Source organism: Macaca fascicularis, chromosome 6 (assembly GCF_037993035.2).
Source record: "Macaca fascicularis isolate 582-1 chromosome 6, T2T-MFA8v1.1".
NCBI lineage: Eukaryota > Metazoa > Chordata > Mammalia > Primates > Cercopithecidae > Macaca > Macaca fascicularis.
This window is the reverse complement of record NC_088380.1, coordinates 145,614,778-145,631,019: the sequence shown is the minus strand read 5'-3', so window position 1 is coordinate 145,631,019 and position 16,242 is coordinate 145,614,778. Positions and strand designations below refer to the sequence as shown.

Sequence of the window (16,242 nt, the reverse complement as noted above, 5' to 3'; positions counted from 1 at the left end):
AATGGCAGTGTTATTTTCCATTGTACTCTTCCAGATGATTCTTTTTAGATTATTGATTTTATTAAATCAATGGCTATTTTTTGAGTGCCAGGCAAAGTGCTGGGCTATGAGGAGACAGTGGTATGTTACACAGACAGTTGTCTCCCCCCCCCGTGGAGCTCCCAGTCAGATGGATTCTAGTTATACGCCCATGAAATAGAGCTTCACTGATACCTAAAACAGCCCTGGAGAGGATGAGGAGGTTGTGCAGTCCCTAGCTTTGGTTCCTATTGCTGCCTTCTAAAATGTGAGTGAAGTCTTGGCAGGACAGTGTCAGTTCTGCTTATAACTGGGCTCTCAGCAAAGCACAGGATGGAAACCCTGTGACCATGGCAGAGATGGCTCTGAAGTGGAGCTGCCGCAGCAGGGAGAACTGCTGTTTCCTAGGCAATACTCTGCTTAATATTTTTAGCATGTGGTCATGACAGAACTAAATGTGGTTTCTGATCCCAAATTGGTAATAAATGTAGCCATATTTAGAGTCAGAAACAATGCATTTAAAATCCTCTGCTCCTTAATTGTCCTGCCAAGTGCTGAGTTTAGGTTTCTTTGTTTCTTGGCTACCTACCCAGCTTCCTACCATTCCTTGGAGAAGGTGCCCGGATTTTCTCTGGGCGTTAGGTGGGATTGTGAAAGCCGTGAGTTATGGCTCCCTGAGCTGTGTTGAGAGGCATCTGATTTTTGTGTTTCTGCCCACATATGTAAATGTGTACATTTTAAAATTCATCTCCCTTTCAAGTTTTTAAGGATCTGGTATTATAAATAGTCTTGGGCTCTCAGGCGTGTTAAAAATAAAATGTTTCAGTTGCCGACTTACCTGGAAGACATAGTCAATACCAACATGGTAGTAGCAAGTCCTGTGCTTGGTGACCCATCCTCGTATTCTTGCTAAGTGTTTCTGTAAGTAAATGCTATTTTCTTGGGGCTCCCCAATTAGTTTAAGGAGTACCCTAATTATTGCCTAGCTCATTATTACCAAGTTGTAATTTGTGTCTTTTTTTTTTTTTTTTGAGACAGAGTCTTGCTCTGTCGCCCAGGCTGAAGGGCAGTGGCTCGATCTTGGCTCACTGCAACCTCCGCTTCCCAGGTTCAAGCATTTCTCCTGCCTCAGGCTCCTCAGTAGGTGGGACTATAGGCATCCACCACCACAACTGGCTACTTTTTGTATTTTTAGTAGAGACAGGGTTTCACCGTGTTGGCCAGGCTGGTCTCGAACTCCTGACTTCAGGTGATCCACTTGCCTCGGCCTCCCAAAGTTCTGGGATTACAGGCATGAACCACTGCACCCAGCCTTGACTAATTTTTGTATTTTTTAGTGGAGATGCGGTTTAACCATGTTGGCCAGGCTGGTCTTGAACTCCTGACCTCAGGTGATCCACCTGCCTCAGCCTCCCAAAGTTTTAGGATTACAGATGTGAGCCACCACACCCAGCCCCAACTAATTTTTATATTTTTTAGTAGAGATGGGGTTTCATCATGTTGGCCAGGCTGGTCTTGAACCCCTGACCTCATGTGATCCACCTGCCTCAGCCTCCCAAATTGCTGGGATTACAGGTGTGAGCCACTGTGCCTGGCCTTTTCTTTTTAATAATTATGCTGTCTGAGACTAAGATGTGGAAGGCCACATTATCCACTGAATGTGAACAGGACATCATCCACCTGAGGCAAGTGACAATATCTTTTGTATATTCTGTTCCATAGTATGGTGCCCAGTGTGCTTAAGGAACTGACATTAATGCTGAAATTATCTTTGTGTGGTATTTGCTTTTAGAGTGTGAATGCTGAATGTTTGCAATAGAAATGGCACACAATTTGTACTTACCAGTTAGCAGAGAGTTCATTTAGAGCTATGGACTGGAAATCATACCTTCTTCCCTATCTTTGCCCCATTAAGAGGTCCTGATGTTTTCTGGAAGCTCAGAGACAGCAGGGGAAAGGAAAGATGAATTCTGATCTCTCCTTCCCCCGAACCCCAACTGTGGTATGTTATTGACTGTGGTGTGAAAGTCCCTGGTGTTCTTTGGGAGCAGGCTATAGAGAAAGCCCATCGCGCATACTGTCAGGAGATCCAGTTACTATTTTAAAAGGGGAGGGAAGAAAGAAACCCTGGGACCCTTACTTCCTGGATGCCAGCTGCATCTGTCTACAGTGGTCCCAGCAGTCTAGGTCAGCTGCATTTGCCCTGGCTGTTCCTACTCTCCCTGACTCCCTCTTAGAGGTAGGAGAGTGGCAGCAGGAATTTGGAGACAGGCCTGAGTCATCAGGAAGCCGGACTCTGAAGTGTCTGATGTCAGTCAGCTGGCACTGATGCGGAGCCAGCCAGCATTGCTTAAAGGTTTCAATGGAAATGTGTCTATAACCACCCAGAGTATAGTCCAGGTGTGTGGGCCGACTTGTGGCTCAGGGAAGCTAGTCTCCAAGGAGGGGCTTGGTTGTCAGAACAGAAGACAGTTCTACATGGGGGTGAAGCCCTTGCTGCTTTTGTTTATCCTGTTCTTTGCTCAGAATTTTCTCTAATAATAGTAATGAGCGCTACAAACTTTTTGAGCCCTCATTTTGTGTCAGGCACTGTGCTATATGCTCTATGTCATCTCATTTAATACAGACAGTCATACTACAAAATAGTTACTCTGAAGTCCCCTTATAGATGAAGGGGTTGAAACTTGTAGAGGTTAAGCATCTGGCCCAAAGTCACACAGCTAGTAGGGGAGACTTGGCTCAAAATCCAGAGCCCACATTCTTCCTATTACACTGGAGTGGGTTGGAAGGAAATGGAGCTTCTGGTAACCTTGGTTGTTGTCAGACATGGGCTGATCACTCCCAATACCTCAGGCAGGGTCAAGGATCAGGTCTAAGGAGTAGGTTCCCTTGTCTGTATCGTGCTGGGAACTTCCAGTCCAGGACCTACTGGAAAGTACAGACTAGGATTCCTCTGATTCATCTGGTCAGCTGCTGGTATGCTTAGTCAAGCCCCATTCACCAAAGAGGACTCCATTTTTATCTGCCATGTGGAAATACTTCTGTCTTGTGTATTTTCTGCATGGAGGGGTGAGGTGTCAAGTTCTTGCCAGACAGTTGGGTGTGTGTATATACATGGTGTGTGTGGTTGTGGTTTGTGCATGTGTATATGTGTGTGTGTGCGCCTGGCACTGGGCTCCATGAAGGGGAGCAGGGATGCTTTTGCTTTGTGTACAGCTAGGAAGCTTGAGTGATAGGAGGTTAAGGGATCAAGTCACAAAGGAAGCCTGGCTGCAATCTGAGTCAAGGGATTTCTTCTTCCTGAATGCCTGTGCCTATGCCTTGGCTGGTCTGTGCCAAGGGCATTTAGTAATCAAGGTGCCTGTGTGTGGTGTGTGTGTGTGCATTCGTGTGTGTGTGTGGTGTGTGTTTGTGTGTGGTGCAGAAACTTGAACATAGTAGAGGTGGGTCTTTCCACAAGAGGGCCCCAGTAGGCTCATTTAAAAATTTCTGTCCTGACACAAAATGTACATTTTTATTTATACTGTTGCAGAACAAATAAAATGATGAGTCCAGTTGCTGTGGCTGATTTCACAGACCCCTCAAGAGACAGCATGGCTGTGGAAAGAGCATGGCTTTTGAGGCCAAACTGGCTTTGAATTCTGACTTTATTGCTCTGTGGCTGCATGAACTCTGGCATGTTAGTTAACCTTTCTGAATTTTGGTCCCCTCATGGGTAAAATGAGCAGCATATTGGAACCACCTCAGAGGGTTGTTGTGAAGAGTAAATTAACTTAATACTTTGCTTGCAACATGGAAAGTTCTCTATAAATGTTCACTATAATTATTATTTGACATAATTAATTTTCCTGTGGGATGCCCAGATAGTATATTTGAATACTGGGGGAAGGGGTGGAACTGGGGTATTTCTCTTTCTCTGCTATGGCGATTGCTACAGTTATTATTACAGTTCCACAAAGTGTAAGGACTAAAGCCTCCGGGCAGTGTGAGGCATGACTGAGTGCCCAGAGAAGGTAGAATTGTGTCTGATGGGAGTTTCTTCTTGGAAAATTTACCTCCCTGCCCCCTCCTTCTGCTGGAGTGACTGATGCCCATCATTGTCCTGAGGTCATGTGTGTTGTGGGGTAGCTCTTCATCAATCATAGGAACTTATGTATGGCATTGAAGAATCCCTCTGTTGCACCCCTGGAGGGATTTTTTTTTCTCTGTTCTCATTAAGACTCTAGTGAAATGTTGAAAAATCACATTTAGAAATGTGGCCTCAAATCTTCAAAATTTAGTGGACCCATTGAGCCTTTTGGAGTGGCCTACCCTTGTGCTTTTGAAGGGCCCTCTGACTGCCTCATTGCCAAATCCAGTGACTGATCTCCTGATATTGTTGCCTACAACTGGATTTTCTCATGATTCTCCACTCTCTTGACCTGTGTAGGTCTGCACTAATCGTGTGACAGCTCCTCTGATTTCCTTGCTTGCTCCTTTTTCCTAACCTGCAGCCATGAGTTGAAGACTATGCTTGGCCTACTGTCCTTTTCTCTCTAAGGTTTCTCCCTAGAAAGATAGTCACTCTGCTCCTGTTGCTTTGGTTATCACCTCTGTGCTGATAGCACTGGAACTCTTGCCCTGCCTTAGCCCTGTCTACGTCTTCGTCTTCAACAGGTATGAGGTTGCCACAGCCTTCCTGGACCCATTGATAAGTTCCATGCCTAATGGCATTGAATTCCAGTTGTTCTCTATGTAGGTATTGAGTGCCTGCCATGTCTTCTGGGTCTTCAGCAGTCCAATAAAGATTGAGCCTTAAGCTCACTTCTAGCATTCAGATTATTTGAAAGCTGTGGCCAAGTAGGACAGATCTGGAGAGGGCCAGGCTAGGCTAGGCTTTTTATTCAGTCACTCTGCTTGTCATGTGATTTCTTTTTTTTTTTTTTTTTGAGACAGAGCCTCACTCTGTCGCCCAGTCTAGAGTGCAGTGGCATGATCTTTGTTCAATGCAACCTCTGCTTCCTAGGTTCAAGCAATTCTCCTGCCTCAGCCTCCCGAGTAGCTGGGGTTACAGGCGTGCACCAAGATACCCGGCTAATTTTTTTCTATTTTTAGTAGAGATGGGGTTTCGCCATGTTGGCCAGGCTGGTCTCAAGCTCCTGACCTCAAGTGATCTGCCTTCCTTGGCCTCCTAAAGTGCTGGGATTACAGGCGTGAGCCACCATGCCTGGTCACGTCATGTGATTTCTTTTCACTGGAGGCACTCTCTTTTGTCTCTGTGATTGCAGTTTTTTTTTTTTTTTTTTTTTTTTTTTTTGCTAGTTTGTTTAGCTCCCTTCTTGAAGATCTGTATTCTTCTCTACTGGAGTGGGAATGGAGTAGGTCATGTTCCACCTCTGGGAGTACAGCGAAAGGGCTAGGAATGCCCCTCACTGTTCTTTCCATTTCATCCCATCCCATGTTGCCTTCCCTCCAGGTGTCTATTCCCAGCTGGGCCTGTGGAGCCCTTCTTGGCTCCCTGTGCTCTCTGGCAGGGCTAACATCTGTACTGCCACTGTTCTCGCTTGCAGGCTGCACAGTGGATTTTGTAGCTCTCTGTAGCTCTTTGTAGCTCTCTGGTTAGGCAGAGGCTTGGATTCATTGTGAACCCTCTACCCTCCAACATCCTCCTCTAATAACCTTTTTTCTTGGGTGCCTTGGGTTTGTTGAGAGCAGTCTCTCTTTGCTTGGCCCTAGGCATGACTTCAAAACACGGGGGAGATATTATCCCCATTGTACAAATGGCCACTGGCTCAGGGATGTTCCAGTCCAGCCACCTAGCCAATTAGGGGCTGGGCTAGTTAGAAGCCACATTTGTTTTGCTGTTCAAAGACTTTCCATTTAATTGCTCTCTACCTCTTGACTTTCTGTTTAGTATTGTCTCAGGGGGAAAAAGCTTGTTTGCCTTGACTACTCCAAACTTGTTTTTCTTGTCCTTCAAATTATTCTTTAAAATTCCATTTCTTTTCTTAAGCCTTTGCACATTGTTCTCCCTTGTCAGGGGCGTCCTTTCAGTGTCCTCTTTGCATTGTTTCCTTAGCTTCATATTTGTCTGCTTAAATTAGGTAGTGCACTTCTGTTTGTGTAAAGGTGAGTGACTGTACGTGTGCATATGAGTTTGTGCAGCCCATAAATAGTAATGAATGTGTGTCTGTGGAAGAGCTCATCCTCTAACCTTCAGTTTGTAAAGCAGGTGATTGTCCTACAGCTGTTGCTGCAGCTGGCAGTTCTGCATGTTGGTGGCTTGGCTCTCTGGATGCCAATATATGCTGGGAAAAGCACTGAGTGGGCTGGGTCTGCCTTGGGGCTCAGCAGAAAACTGCCTCGGGTTTCTCCCTTTTCAGCCAGGAGGGTCATCCTTTAACATATATTTCCTTTACCTGCTGGGAGTAGCTACCCAACAAAAGGCTTTGGTCCTCATTTGAGGCATGGGTCAGCTGGAGAGTGTGTGGATCTAACAGGGAGTAGGAGCTTTGGAGAGTAGTTGCCTGGCCTGGCCCTGATGGGCTGTGGGTCCAGGGGCAGCAGTCATCATTTCCATTCCAATGATGGAGTTGGCCGGGCACCGAGGCTCAGGCCTATAATCTCAACACTTTGGGAGGCTGACATGGGTGGATCAGTTGAGCCCAGGAGTTCGAGACCAGCCTGGGCAACACGGTGAAATCCCATCTCTACAAAAATAATAAATAAAAAAAAGCCAGGTATGGTGGCACACCATACCTGCTACTCAGTAGTAGTCCCAGCTACTCAGGAGGCTGAGGTGGAAGGATTGCTTGAGCTTGGGAGTCGGAGGTTGCAGTGAGCCGAGATTGTGTCACTGCACTCCAGCCTGGGTGACAGAGTGAGGCCCTGCCTCAAAAAACAAACAAAACAACCAATAAAAAAATGGAATGATGATTAGATGCTGGGTGCTGGACCAAGTACTTCCTATTCATTGCTTTATTTAATCCTCACTACCAACCTTTGAAGTAGAAATTCTTAATATACCTATTTTATAGGTGAAGAAACTGAGGCCTAGTGAAGTTGTGTCCAAGATCACATAGCTAGGAAGTGGCAGAGCCAAGAATTGGCCTTAGGTCTGTCTGACTCTAAGTCCATGTGTTATACTACCCAGTGTTTTTGTTTCTTTTGTTTCATTCCTTCACTTATAAAATGGAAGTAGGAATTCTTGCCCTTTCACATTTCCCAGGAGATTCGGGAAAACAAATACATGAACATACAGTGTAGGTTAATAACATAAGCATTTTATAAGATGGAATTCCAAGGGCTCCATGGCAGTCTACCGAGTTGGCTCTGCTTGCCCAGGACACTTAGAACCTTTTCCAGTTCTTTCTGTGCTCTGATTCTGAAACTCAGCTACTGCCCATGGGTCCTACCAGGTGTGTCAGAAGCTGCCAGAGACCCAGCAATCCCGCTCCTTCTCCCTTCATTGGCTTCTTGCCATCCTCATCCCATTCTTTTGTTTTCCATTCTGGAGAAAAGACATTAAGGAGAGATGTCTTGTTTACACAGGCCCCAATCCCCATCCCAGTCTTGTCTGAATTGGTGGAAGACAAGAGGCACTGAGAGAGGTGGGGACTGAGTGGCCTCATCCCACCTGCTCCCCAAGCATCTGCTCTGGGATGCAGTAAGCTGGCAATACAGATTGGTGAGTGTATCCAACCTCTGTTTAAGCAGAGGTACAGCCTACAAATGGACACCTTTTTATAGAAAAATGGGCATCGATAGAAAAATGGGCATCTCAAGTACCTTATTATCTCTTCTGTCCCAAAGCCCAAGGATAGTTAAGGAAAGAGTTACTGGTGAAACACTGAAATAGTTTCCCCTTTCCTGGACAGAGTGATGGTATTTTATGTCAGAAGAGGGCCATAAATATAAAGATGTTGGTCTGTCCTCCATTGAAAGTCAAGGACGATGAGAAGGATTTTTTTTTTTTTTTTTTTGCACAGTATGCAGGGGCCATTGATGAGGTGAACCCAGAGTTTATGCATGGCAAGTGTTTCGGGAATGGCACTATCATCAGGCCAGGTGTGCCAAACTGTGCCTCAATGGGATGCCATGACTTTGGCTTTACTTATGCCAGGGACTGCAGCTGGCTTTTGCTGCTGCTGCTGCCTCTGTCCCTGCTTGTGATGGTAGGCCATCCTGGCAAAGCATAGCTGTGTGCCACTTCCCTTTTCCCCTTTTCCCTTCTCCCTCAGCTTTAGCATAAAGCCCAGGGCAGACTATGCCTGCCACTTCTTGAGTAAGGACCAAGACCAGGTGACGTGGCTGCAGGCCAGGCCTTAAAAGGACGGAGAACACTGTTTTCCATGCCTGCTTGCTGCAGAGTTGGTACTTGCTCTTGCTCTCTGAATGCCCCTGTGAAGTCTGAGGAACTATCTCACACCTTTCTCCCAGCCTCACCTAGGTCTCTCCTCAGTCCTCTCAATCCCCCCATCCCTCTCCCACTGCCCAACTCAGCTCCATGTTCTTGTCCTCTCTTTCTCTCTCTCATTCTCTCTCCCTGTTTTGTGGAAAAATATTTAGAGGCAATAACTGGGTCAGGCGTGCAGTCCATGTGGAATTATTGAGGGAAGATGAAGGATCCACTTGTGAATCCATCTCTCATCCTTAGTATTGGCAGAAAATGTTTCTGACAGTGTTAGCGTGTGTGCAGGAGATGGAGACGGCAGGGAGCCCTGTGGGAGCTGCCATTTCTCTCACCCTCCACTCCTCTTCCCACTCCAAGGAGTGGGGGAAGCTGCTGTGTGTGCATCAGCTGCCCCTGACCTCTTCTTCCTCAGTCCCTTCTGGGCCTCCTCTTTCTGCTGATTTGTCTTCTTTGCCCTTGACTATTTCCTTCTCATTTAGCTCTTCCTCCTCTTCTTTTTCCCCAGCACCAGTTTCATTGTTGATCCCTGGCTGTAAGAAGGGAGCTCATAACTCTGTGTGTGTGTGTGTGTGTGTGTGTGTGTGTGTGTGTGTGTGTGTGTGTGTGTACACGAGTATCTCATGGAAGGGGAGGGACATCTGTGGCTTTGGGTTAATCTTTGTTTTATTGTACATTGTCTTGATAATACTGTGAGCCCCCTGCTTCTATTCTTTATTCTTTTTTTTTCCCCCACAGCCAAGGCTGCAGCGTTAACAAAAGTATAGAGCAGTACAGGCAGCTCTAGGGTTGTGCCTTCTTAGGAACTGTCTCCCTAGGCCTTCCTAGCCTTCTCCCTCCTGATGTGGTGACCCCTTGCTCATCCTCACCCAGCCTAGCCCCTCTCCTGCTCACACCCAGGGATGACCAGTCACCTATCCAGAACCTAGTGTGGTGCTGTGAACTCAATCCCTGCCTTTCAGTGTGATTGGTGCCCCAGGGAGCCAGGTTGCTGGGGGAAGCTCTCATGGCACTCAGCCGTTCCATTTTGTCGGCAAAAAAAGAGGAGGGGAACTGGCAGAAAGCTAAGGCTTTTGCTGCTGGGTGAGTGTAGCAGCTATTTTTAGTACCCGAGCCTTTGCTTTTCCATTTGGCTGTGCTTTTTTAGCACAGTGCCGGTCCAGCAGGGCTGTTTTCCTTCATGGCTGCAGATGTCCTTAGGGAAAGTTTCTGTCGGCCCCTGAGAAGATGTGGGCTGCGCAGAGGGGTAATGGCTTCTGAGAGTGGGTTCAGGCACGCTTTAGGTCCCACTGCAATCATGCCACAGGTCCAATTTCTTAAGGTGAAGCAGGGAGAAATGTGGCAGGAGTGGGATAGAGAAAAAGTAAACACCACATTCTTCAGAGGTGCTGCCCTGTAATTAACTCACTTAAGCCTCAATTGAGTAAACTGCCTAATGAGGTATACTGGGGCTGGGGGATAATATTAAAACCTCTTATAAGGTCTGGGCTAATACTGACACAGCCTGAATTTTCCTAAGGTTTCTTGCTTGTTTTATTTTGTTTTTCTTTCTGCCTGCCTTTCCTAGATCATTTGCTAATTTGGATTAAGTTTTCTTGACTTCTATCCTAGTTTACTAGAATATTTTCACTTTTCCAAATAGAAACTCTTCAATATTAAGGAGTAACTCTCCATTTTCCCTTTTCCTTAACTTGGTAACCGCTTTTCTACTTTCTATTAAAATGAATTTGTCTGTTCTAAATATGTTGTATAATCAGAATCATACAATATCTGAGCTTTTGTGTCTGACTTATTTCACTTAAGACAATATTTTCAAGCTTCCATCTTGCAGCATGTATCAGAATTTCATTCCTTTTATGGCTGAATAATATTCCATTGTATGTATATACCACATTTTGAAAATTCATCTTTTGATGGCACTTGGATTGTTTCCACCTTTTGGGTATTGTGAATAATGCTACAACGAACATTGATGTACATATATCTGTTTGAGTCCCTGTTTTCGATTCTTTGGGGGATATGCCTAGGAGTGGAATTGCCGGGACATATGGTAATTCTATATTTAGCTTTCTGAGGAGCCACCAAACTATTCCCAAGTGGCTGCACTGTTTTATATCTACACCAGCAATGTACGAGGGTTCCAGTTAATCCACGTCTTCACCAACACTTGTTATTTTACTTAAAAAACATTACAGCCGTCGTTGTGGGTGTGAAGTGGTGTATCATTGTGGTTTTGATTTGCATTTCCCTCATGGTTAATGATGTTGAGAACATTTTCATGTCTCTATTGGCCATTTGTGTATCTTCTTTGGAGAAATGTTTATTCAAGTCCTTTGCCCATTTTTATTTAAAATTTTTTTTTTTTTAGTGACAGAATCTCACTCTGTTGCCCAGACTGGAGCACAGTGACATTATCATAGCTCACTGAGGCCTCAAACTCCTGGGCTCAAGAGATCTCACTTGAGCCTCCTAAGTAGCTGGGACTACAGGTGCACACCACCACACCTGGCTAATTTTTTAAATTTTTAGTTTTTTTTTTTTTTTAGAGAAGATGGCTAGCTATATTGCTCAGGCTGTTCTTGAACTCCTGCCTTTGCCCATTTTTAAATTGGGATGCTTGTCTTTTTATTGTTGAGATTTAGGAATTCTCAACACGTTCTGGACAATATACCCATAACAGACATGTGATTTTTAAATATTTTCTCCCATTCTGTCTTTTCACTATTTTGATAGTATCCTTTGAGACCCAAAAACTTTTTAATTTTGATGAAGTCCAGTTTATCTGTTTTTCTTTTGTTGCCTATGCTTTTGGTGTTATATTTAAGAAACTATTGCCAAATCCAAGGTTGTTAAGATTACATCTATGTTTCCGTCTAAGTTTTATGCTTTTAGCTCTTAAATGTAAGTCTTTGATTCATTTCTAGTTAGTTTTTATAAATGATATAAGGTAAGGGTCCAACTTGACTCTTTTTTTTTTTAATTTTTTTATTTTTTTGAGATGGAGTCTCTCTCTGTTGCCCAGGCTGGAGTGCAGTGGCACAATCTTGGCTCACTTCAAGTTCCGCCTCCCAGGTTCATGCCATTCTCTGGCCTCAGCCTCCTGAGTAGCTGGGACTACAGGCGCCTGCCACCATGCCCAGCTAATTTTTTGTGTTTTTAGTAGAGATGGGGTTTCACTGTGTTAGCCAGGATGTTCTCGATTTCCTGACCTCGTGATCCGCCTGCCTCGGCCTCTCAAAGTGCTGGGATTATAGGCGTGAGCCACCGCGCCTGGCCCCAACTTCACTCTTATACATGTGGATATCCAGTTGTCCCAGTACCGTTTGTTAGACTGTCCTTTCTCCATTGAATGGTCTTGGCACCATTGTCAAAAATTGACCATATATGAGATTATTTCTGGACTCTCAATTTTATTCCATTGGTCTGTCCATCCTTATGCCAGTATCACCCTTTGATTACAGTAGCTTTGTAGTAAGTTTTGAAATCAGGAAGAGTGAGTCCTCTAACTTCTTTTACTTTCTTAGATGGGTACTCACTCTGTCGCCCAGGTTGTAGTGCAGTGGCGTGATCTCAGCTCACTGCAACCTTCGCCTCCCAGGCTCAAGCAATCCTCCCACCTCAGCCTCCTGGGTAGCTGGGACTACAGGCGTGTACCAGCACACCCAGAAATATTTTGTATTTTTGGTAGAGATGGGGTTTTGCCATGTTGCCCAGGCTGGTCTTGAACTCTTGAGCTCAGGCATTCCACCCACTGGCCTCCTAAAGTGCTGGGATTATAGGTGTGAGCCACTAAACCCAGCCCTTTCTTCATTTTTGAGATTGTTTTGGCTATTCTGGGCCCCCTAAAATTTCATATGAGTTTTAGGATGAGTTTCTCCATTGGGATTTTAACAGAGATTGCTCTGAATCTGTATGTTGCTTTGGGTAGTATTGTTATTAATAGTATGAAGTCTCTAATTCATGAACATGGGATGTCCTTCCATCCTTATATTCTTTTAATTTTTTTTTGGAGGATTGGGGTCTCACTCTGTCACCCAGGCTGGAGTGCAGTGGTATAGTCATGGGTCACTACAGCCTCAACCTCTGGGGCTCAAGTGGTCTTCCTGCCTCAGCCTCCTATGTAGCTGGGACTACAGGCTCACACCACTGTGCCTAGCTAATTCTTTTTTTTTTTTTTTTTTTTGTGGAGACAGGGTCTCACTGTGTTGTGCAGGCTGGTCTTGAACTGCTGGCCTCAAGGGATCCCCCCACCTTTGCCTGTCCTTTTTAATAGCTACTGGGGCTTGTACTTTGATTTGTTTGACTGTTTGAAAGGTGATGTGAGAGGTTTTGTGACTTGGAAATATTGAACTTTGCTGTCTTAGAGGATATTGATGCCATCTGTCTTCAGGTAGGATAATGGGTGTGTTTTAGAAGTGGGTGGTTACAAACGCTAATGTGGATTTGCACCCATGTTAGTTCACACACAGATCAGTTGGTTAGTTTCCCTCTCTCCTTATCATAGTCAAGACCACCCGCCACAACCTGATAACAAGTTCTAATGAAGAAGGAAGGGACCAGGGCTGTGATAGCTCATGCAAGAGTCCTGATTGACTGTATGGTTCTAGCCAGGGCATATCTCTTATTGGATGGCTGGATCCACCATGGGAGATAGAGGTTTCAGAATTATCTAGAAGTGGTAGAAGACTCGTTATACCTCTATGCAGGAAATGTCTGACATGTGAGCAAGTGATGACACGGGAATCACAGTGAGGGGGAATCAAGCACTAGCTTTTCATTGACCTTCTGTTTTCTGTGCTTGCACCTGCAGGTCCCTGACTATGGCTCTCCAGAGCCTGCCTTCATCTAGGATGGCTCCTCTGGCCATACTGCTTGGGCTGCTGATGGCTGCCTGCTTCACCTTCTGCCTCAGTCATCAGAACCCGGTAAATGTCTTTATTGCAAGTGGGAGGGATCCTCGATGAGGTCTTGAGAAGGCCTCCCTGTCACCAGGGCTGCTGTGGGAGTAGGGTGGGCTTTTATGTTTCTTTCTTATGTGAGTGTGGCTGGCAGTGGATCATGGAGTAGGTAGACTTCTTCCTCCCCATCCCTGTGTCTTCTGGCTTCTGTTTAAAGCTTATGGCACAGTCTCCCTTTGGGGAAAAGATGATGATGATGATAAATTAATAATTATAATCTTCCATGTACCAAACCTTGTAGTGAGTGCTTTATATATTTTTTCATTTAATCCTCCCAACAACACTATGAATTAGGCAGCTGCAGTTTTTATCCTCCTTTTAAGGAGAAGACTAAGACTCAGAGACATTAGGTAACTTGGCCGAAATCACACAGCCAGCTTGTGAGAGCTGTGAATGTCAGGATTCTTCCCAAAAGCTGAGTGCCTGTGTGGTGGGCATCAGTTCCAAGTAAGACTCTTTTTCTTCCTCTCCTCCTCTCTCGCTTGTACTTTCTCAGTTCATCTCCATCTCTGTATCCTCCTTCCTTTTGTCTATAGCTCCCTGTTCTTTCTGGGCCACACTTCATTAACCTAGAGCTTACTGCTCCGGGCTTCTGCCATTGCCACTGGCAGGAGGAGAATGCCCGAAAAGGCCCTGAGCGTGGCCTGGCTGCAGCACAATACGGTTCCTGGCCCTGTTTACTTGGCTTGTCCCAGCAACGGCCTGCCCTTGACCAGCTCCTAATGCCCTCCCTCTCTTCTCCCTTGATAAGCTCCCACTGTCAGTTATTTGACAGTTTCACCCTCCCCTGGCCACCTTCCCCAACCCCAGGGCTCCCACTAAATGTTGGATAAAGCGCTGGAAGCTCTGGAGCGGGAGGTCCTTGAAGTGCAAATGACAATTGTGATGAATTTAATAACAATCCAGCTTAGCTGTGGTTCACCTCTGGCTCATGGCAAGCTTCCACCTTCTCTCTGAAATCATTTGTTTCCTCTCTGCCTTTCCCCCCACTTTGTGGAGCAGGAGAAAACATACAGTTGGGAGTCACGAGTCCTTTTGAGTTTTTAATGCCCTCTGAGATCCTGTTGGTGCTGTTTATTTGCCTCTTCTTCAAGGACAGTGAGAATGGGATTCCAGGGGCCCCTGAGAATGGGACTGGCTACAGCATGAGGTTGGGGCTGTCTCTGGCATAGATTGGCGGTGGAATGGCCCAGAAAAGAGCCTTGAGGGACCAGGGCTTTGTCCCCTCCCCAACTTGTAGCTCATGAGGATGCCGTGCTCCCCATCATGAGCTTTAGCAGATGCACAATTAACAAAGGCATGCTGATGAATTTACTTAAGGACTGAGTTAGGAAGTCCCTTTTGGATAATAGTCCAACCAAATAGATGAGCTTTCAGAGCATAATTATTCTGGCCCATTTATATTAGCTCTATTGAGTCTAGTCTCAGAAAAATGTTAATACTGACTTTCATCAACAGAAGCTGCTTTTATCCTTATGTCTGTTCCTAAGCTGTATACATTTGTCATAATCTTTTATCATGTGCTAAGCACAAGTAGGAGTTGAAGCATCTTTTCTCTCATACCATAAAAATTGTTGCCCTGATGTCATTTAAAATCTAAATTATGCAGCCAGCCACCTTCAGAACAGTGAAAATGGGGTGGAGGTGGTTATGATCCTTTCTTCAGAGCCCGGAGTCCAGGTAAGTGCTCCTGATGACCTGGAATTGTCCTCCCCAAAGGCAGTGGGGCAGGTTCATGCCCACCCAGGAAAGGCTGGCTGTGTGTATCACAGTATGATCTGGAGCCAGCTTTCCTTCCTGGCTCCTGCTGCGGTACTTCCCTGGGATGCCACATCTTAGGAGGCATGTAGATGCTGAAGGGCTGTGGTTGTGTGTTACTGGCCTTTGAAAAGGTGGTGAACAATGAGGCGGGTACAGTAGTGGAGCCTTGTGGAGGAAGCACAGGCCCTTCGTAAGATCCCTTTTGCCTCACACTTTGGCAATTTGACTCTTTCTTTTTTTTTTTTTTTTGTTGTTGTTTTGTTTTTTTTTTGAGATGGAGTCTCGCTCTGCCGCCCAGGCTGGAGTGCAGTGGCCGGATCTCAGCTCACTGCAAGCTCCGCCTCCCGGGTTCACGCCATTCTCCTGCCTCAGCCTCCCGAGTAGCTGGGACTATAGGCGCCGCCACCTCGCCTGGCTAGTTTTTTGTATTTTTTAAAGTAGAGACGGGGTTTCACCGTGTCAGCCAGGATGGTCTCGATCTCCTGACCTCGTGATCCGCCCGTCTCAGCCTCCCAAAGTGCTGGGATTACAGGCTTGAGCCACCGCACCCGGCCGGCAATTTGACTCTTTCTGAGCTTTGTTTCCTAATCTGTAAAACAGGGTTGGTACCTTCCTCTTAAGGTTTTAGTGTAGATTAAATGTGATTATATATAAAGCACCTGGCATTGAAACTGGCACAATATGGCCAATAAATGGTTAATGAATGTCAGCTGTTGTTTTTTTAGTATGGGGGTGCTGCTTCTATGGTTTAATTTGGGCTGTGTCAGGCAGGCTTCTGTCCCAAAATGTTGCCCTGGCAGTCTGTCTCTGTTACAGTGTCTGTCAACCCACCATTAGAGATTCATTCATTCTCTTGGATCTTGAAGGCTTTGGTTTTTAAGAATCTCTTATTCAGATACAAGCGCAAGGAAGTGTGACATGGTAAGCTGTTGTCAGCTAACACCTTAGCTAGGATTTCTTGCCAGTCACTTGAGAGGAAATTGGTATTTGGAATGATGGTGATAGGGAGAAGAGAGCGCTGATGATCCAGCATGGAAGGGAGCCCTGAGGAGCCAGCTGGGAAGGCACCAGAGCACGGGGTTTACTTCATGGCCGACCAAGGGCTGGCCTGCCTCC

The 16,242-nt window shown here is 45.7% G+C and overlaps 1 protein-coding gene across 11 annotated transcripts in view; it reads left to right on the top strand.

The window, feature by feature from the left end:
• Positions 1-16,242, top strand: part of SIL1 (SIL1 nucleotide exchange factor) — a 242,322-nt gene that overhangs the window by 58,356 nt on the left and 167,724 nt on the right. For all 11 annotated transcript variants that reach the window (XR_012414144.1, XM_073994363.1, XM_045394936.2 and 8 more), the window contains one exon: positions 13,218-13,332. Coding sequence is in view for 10 of the 11 variants with exons in the window: in XM_073994363.1 (XP_073850464.1) it covers positions 13,228-13,332 (105 nt within the window). In the remaining variant the exon portion in view is untranslated. The remainder of the gene's footprint in view (positions 1-13,217; positions 13,333-16,242) is intronic.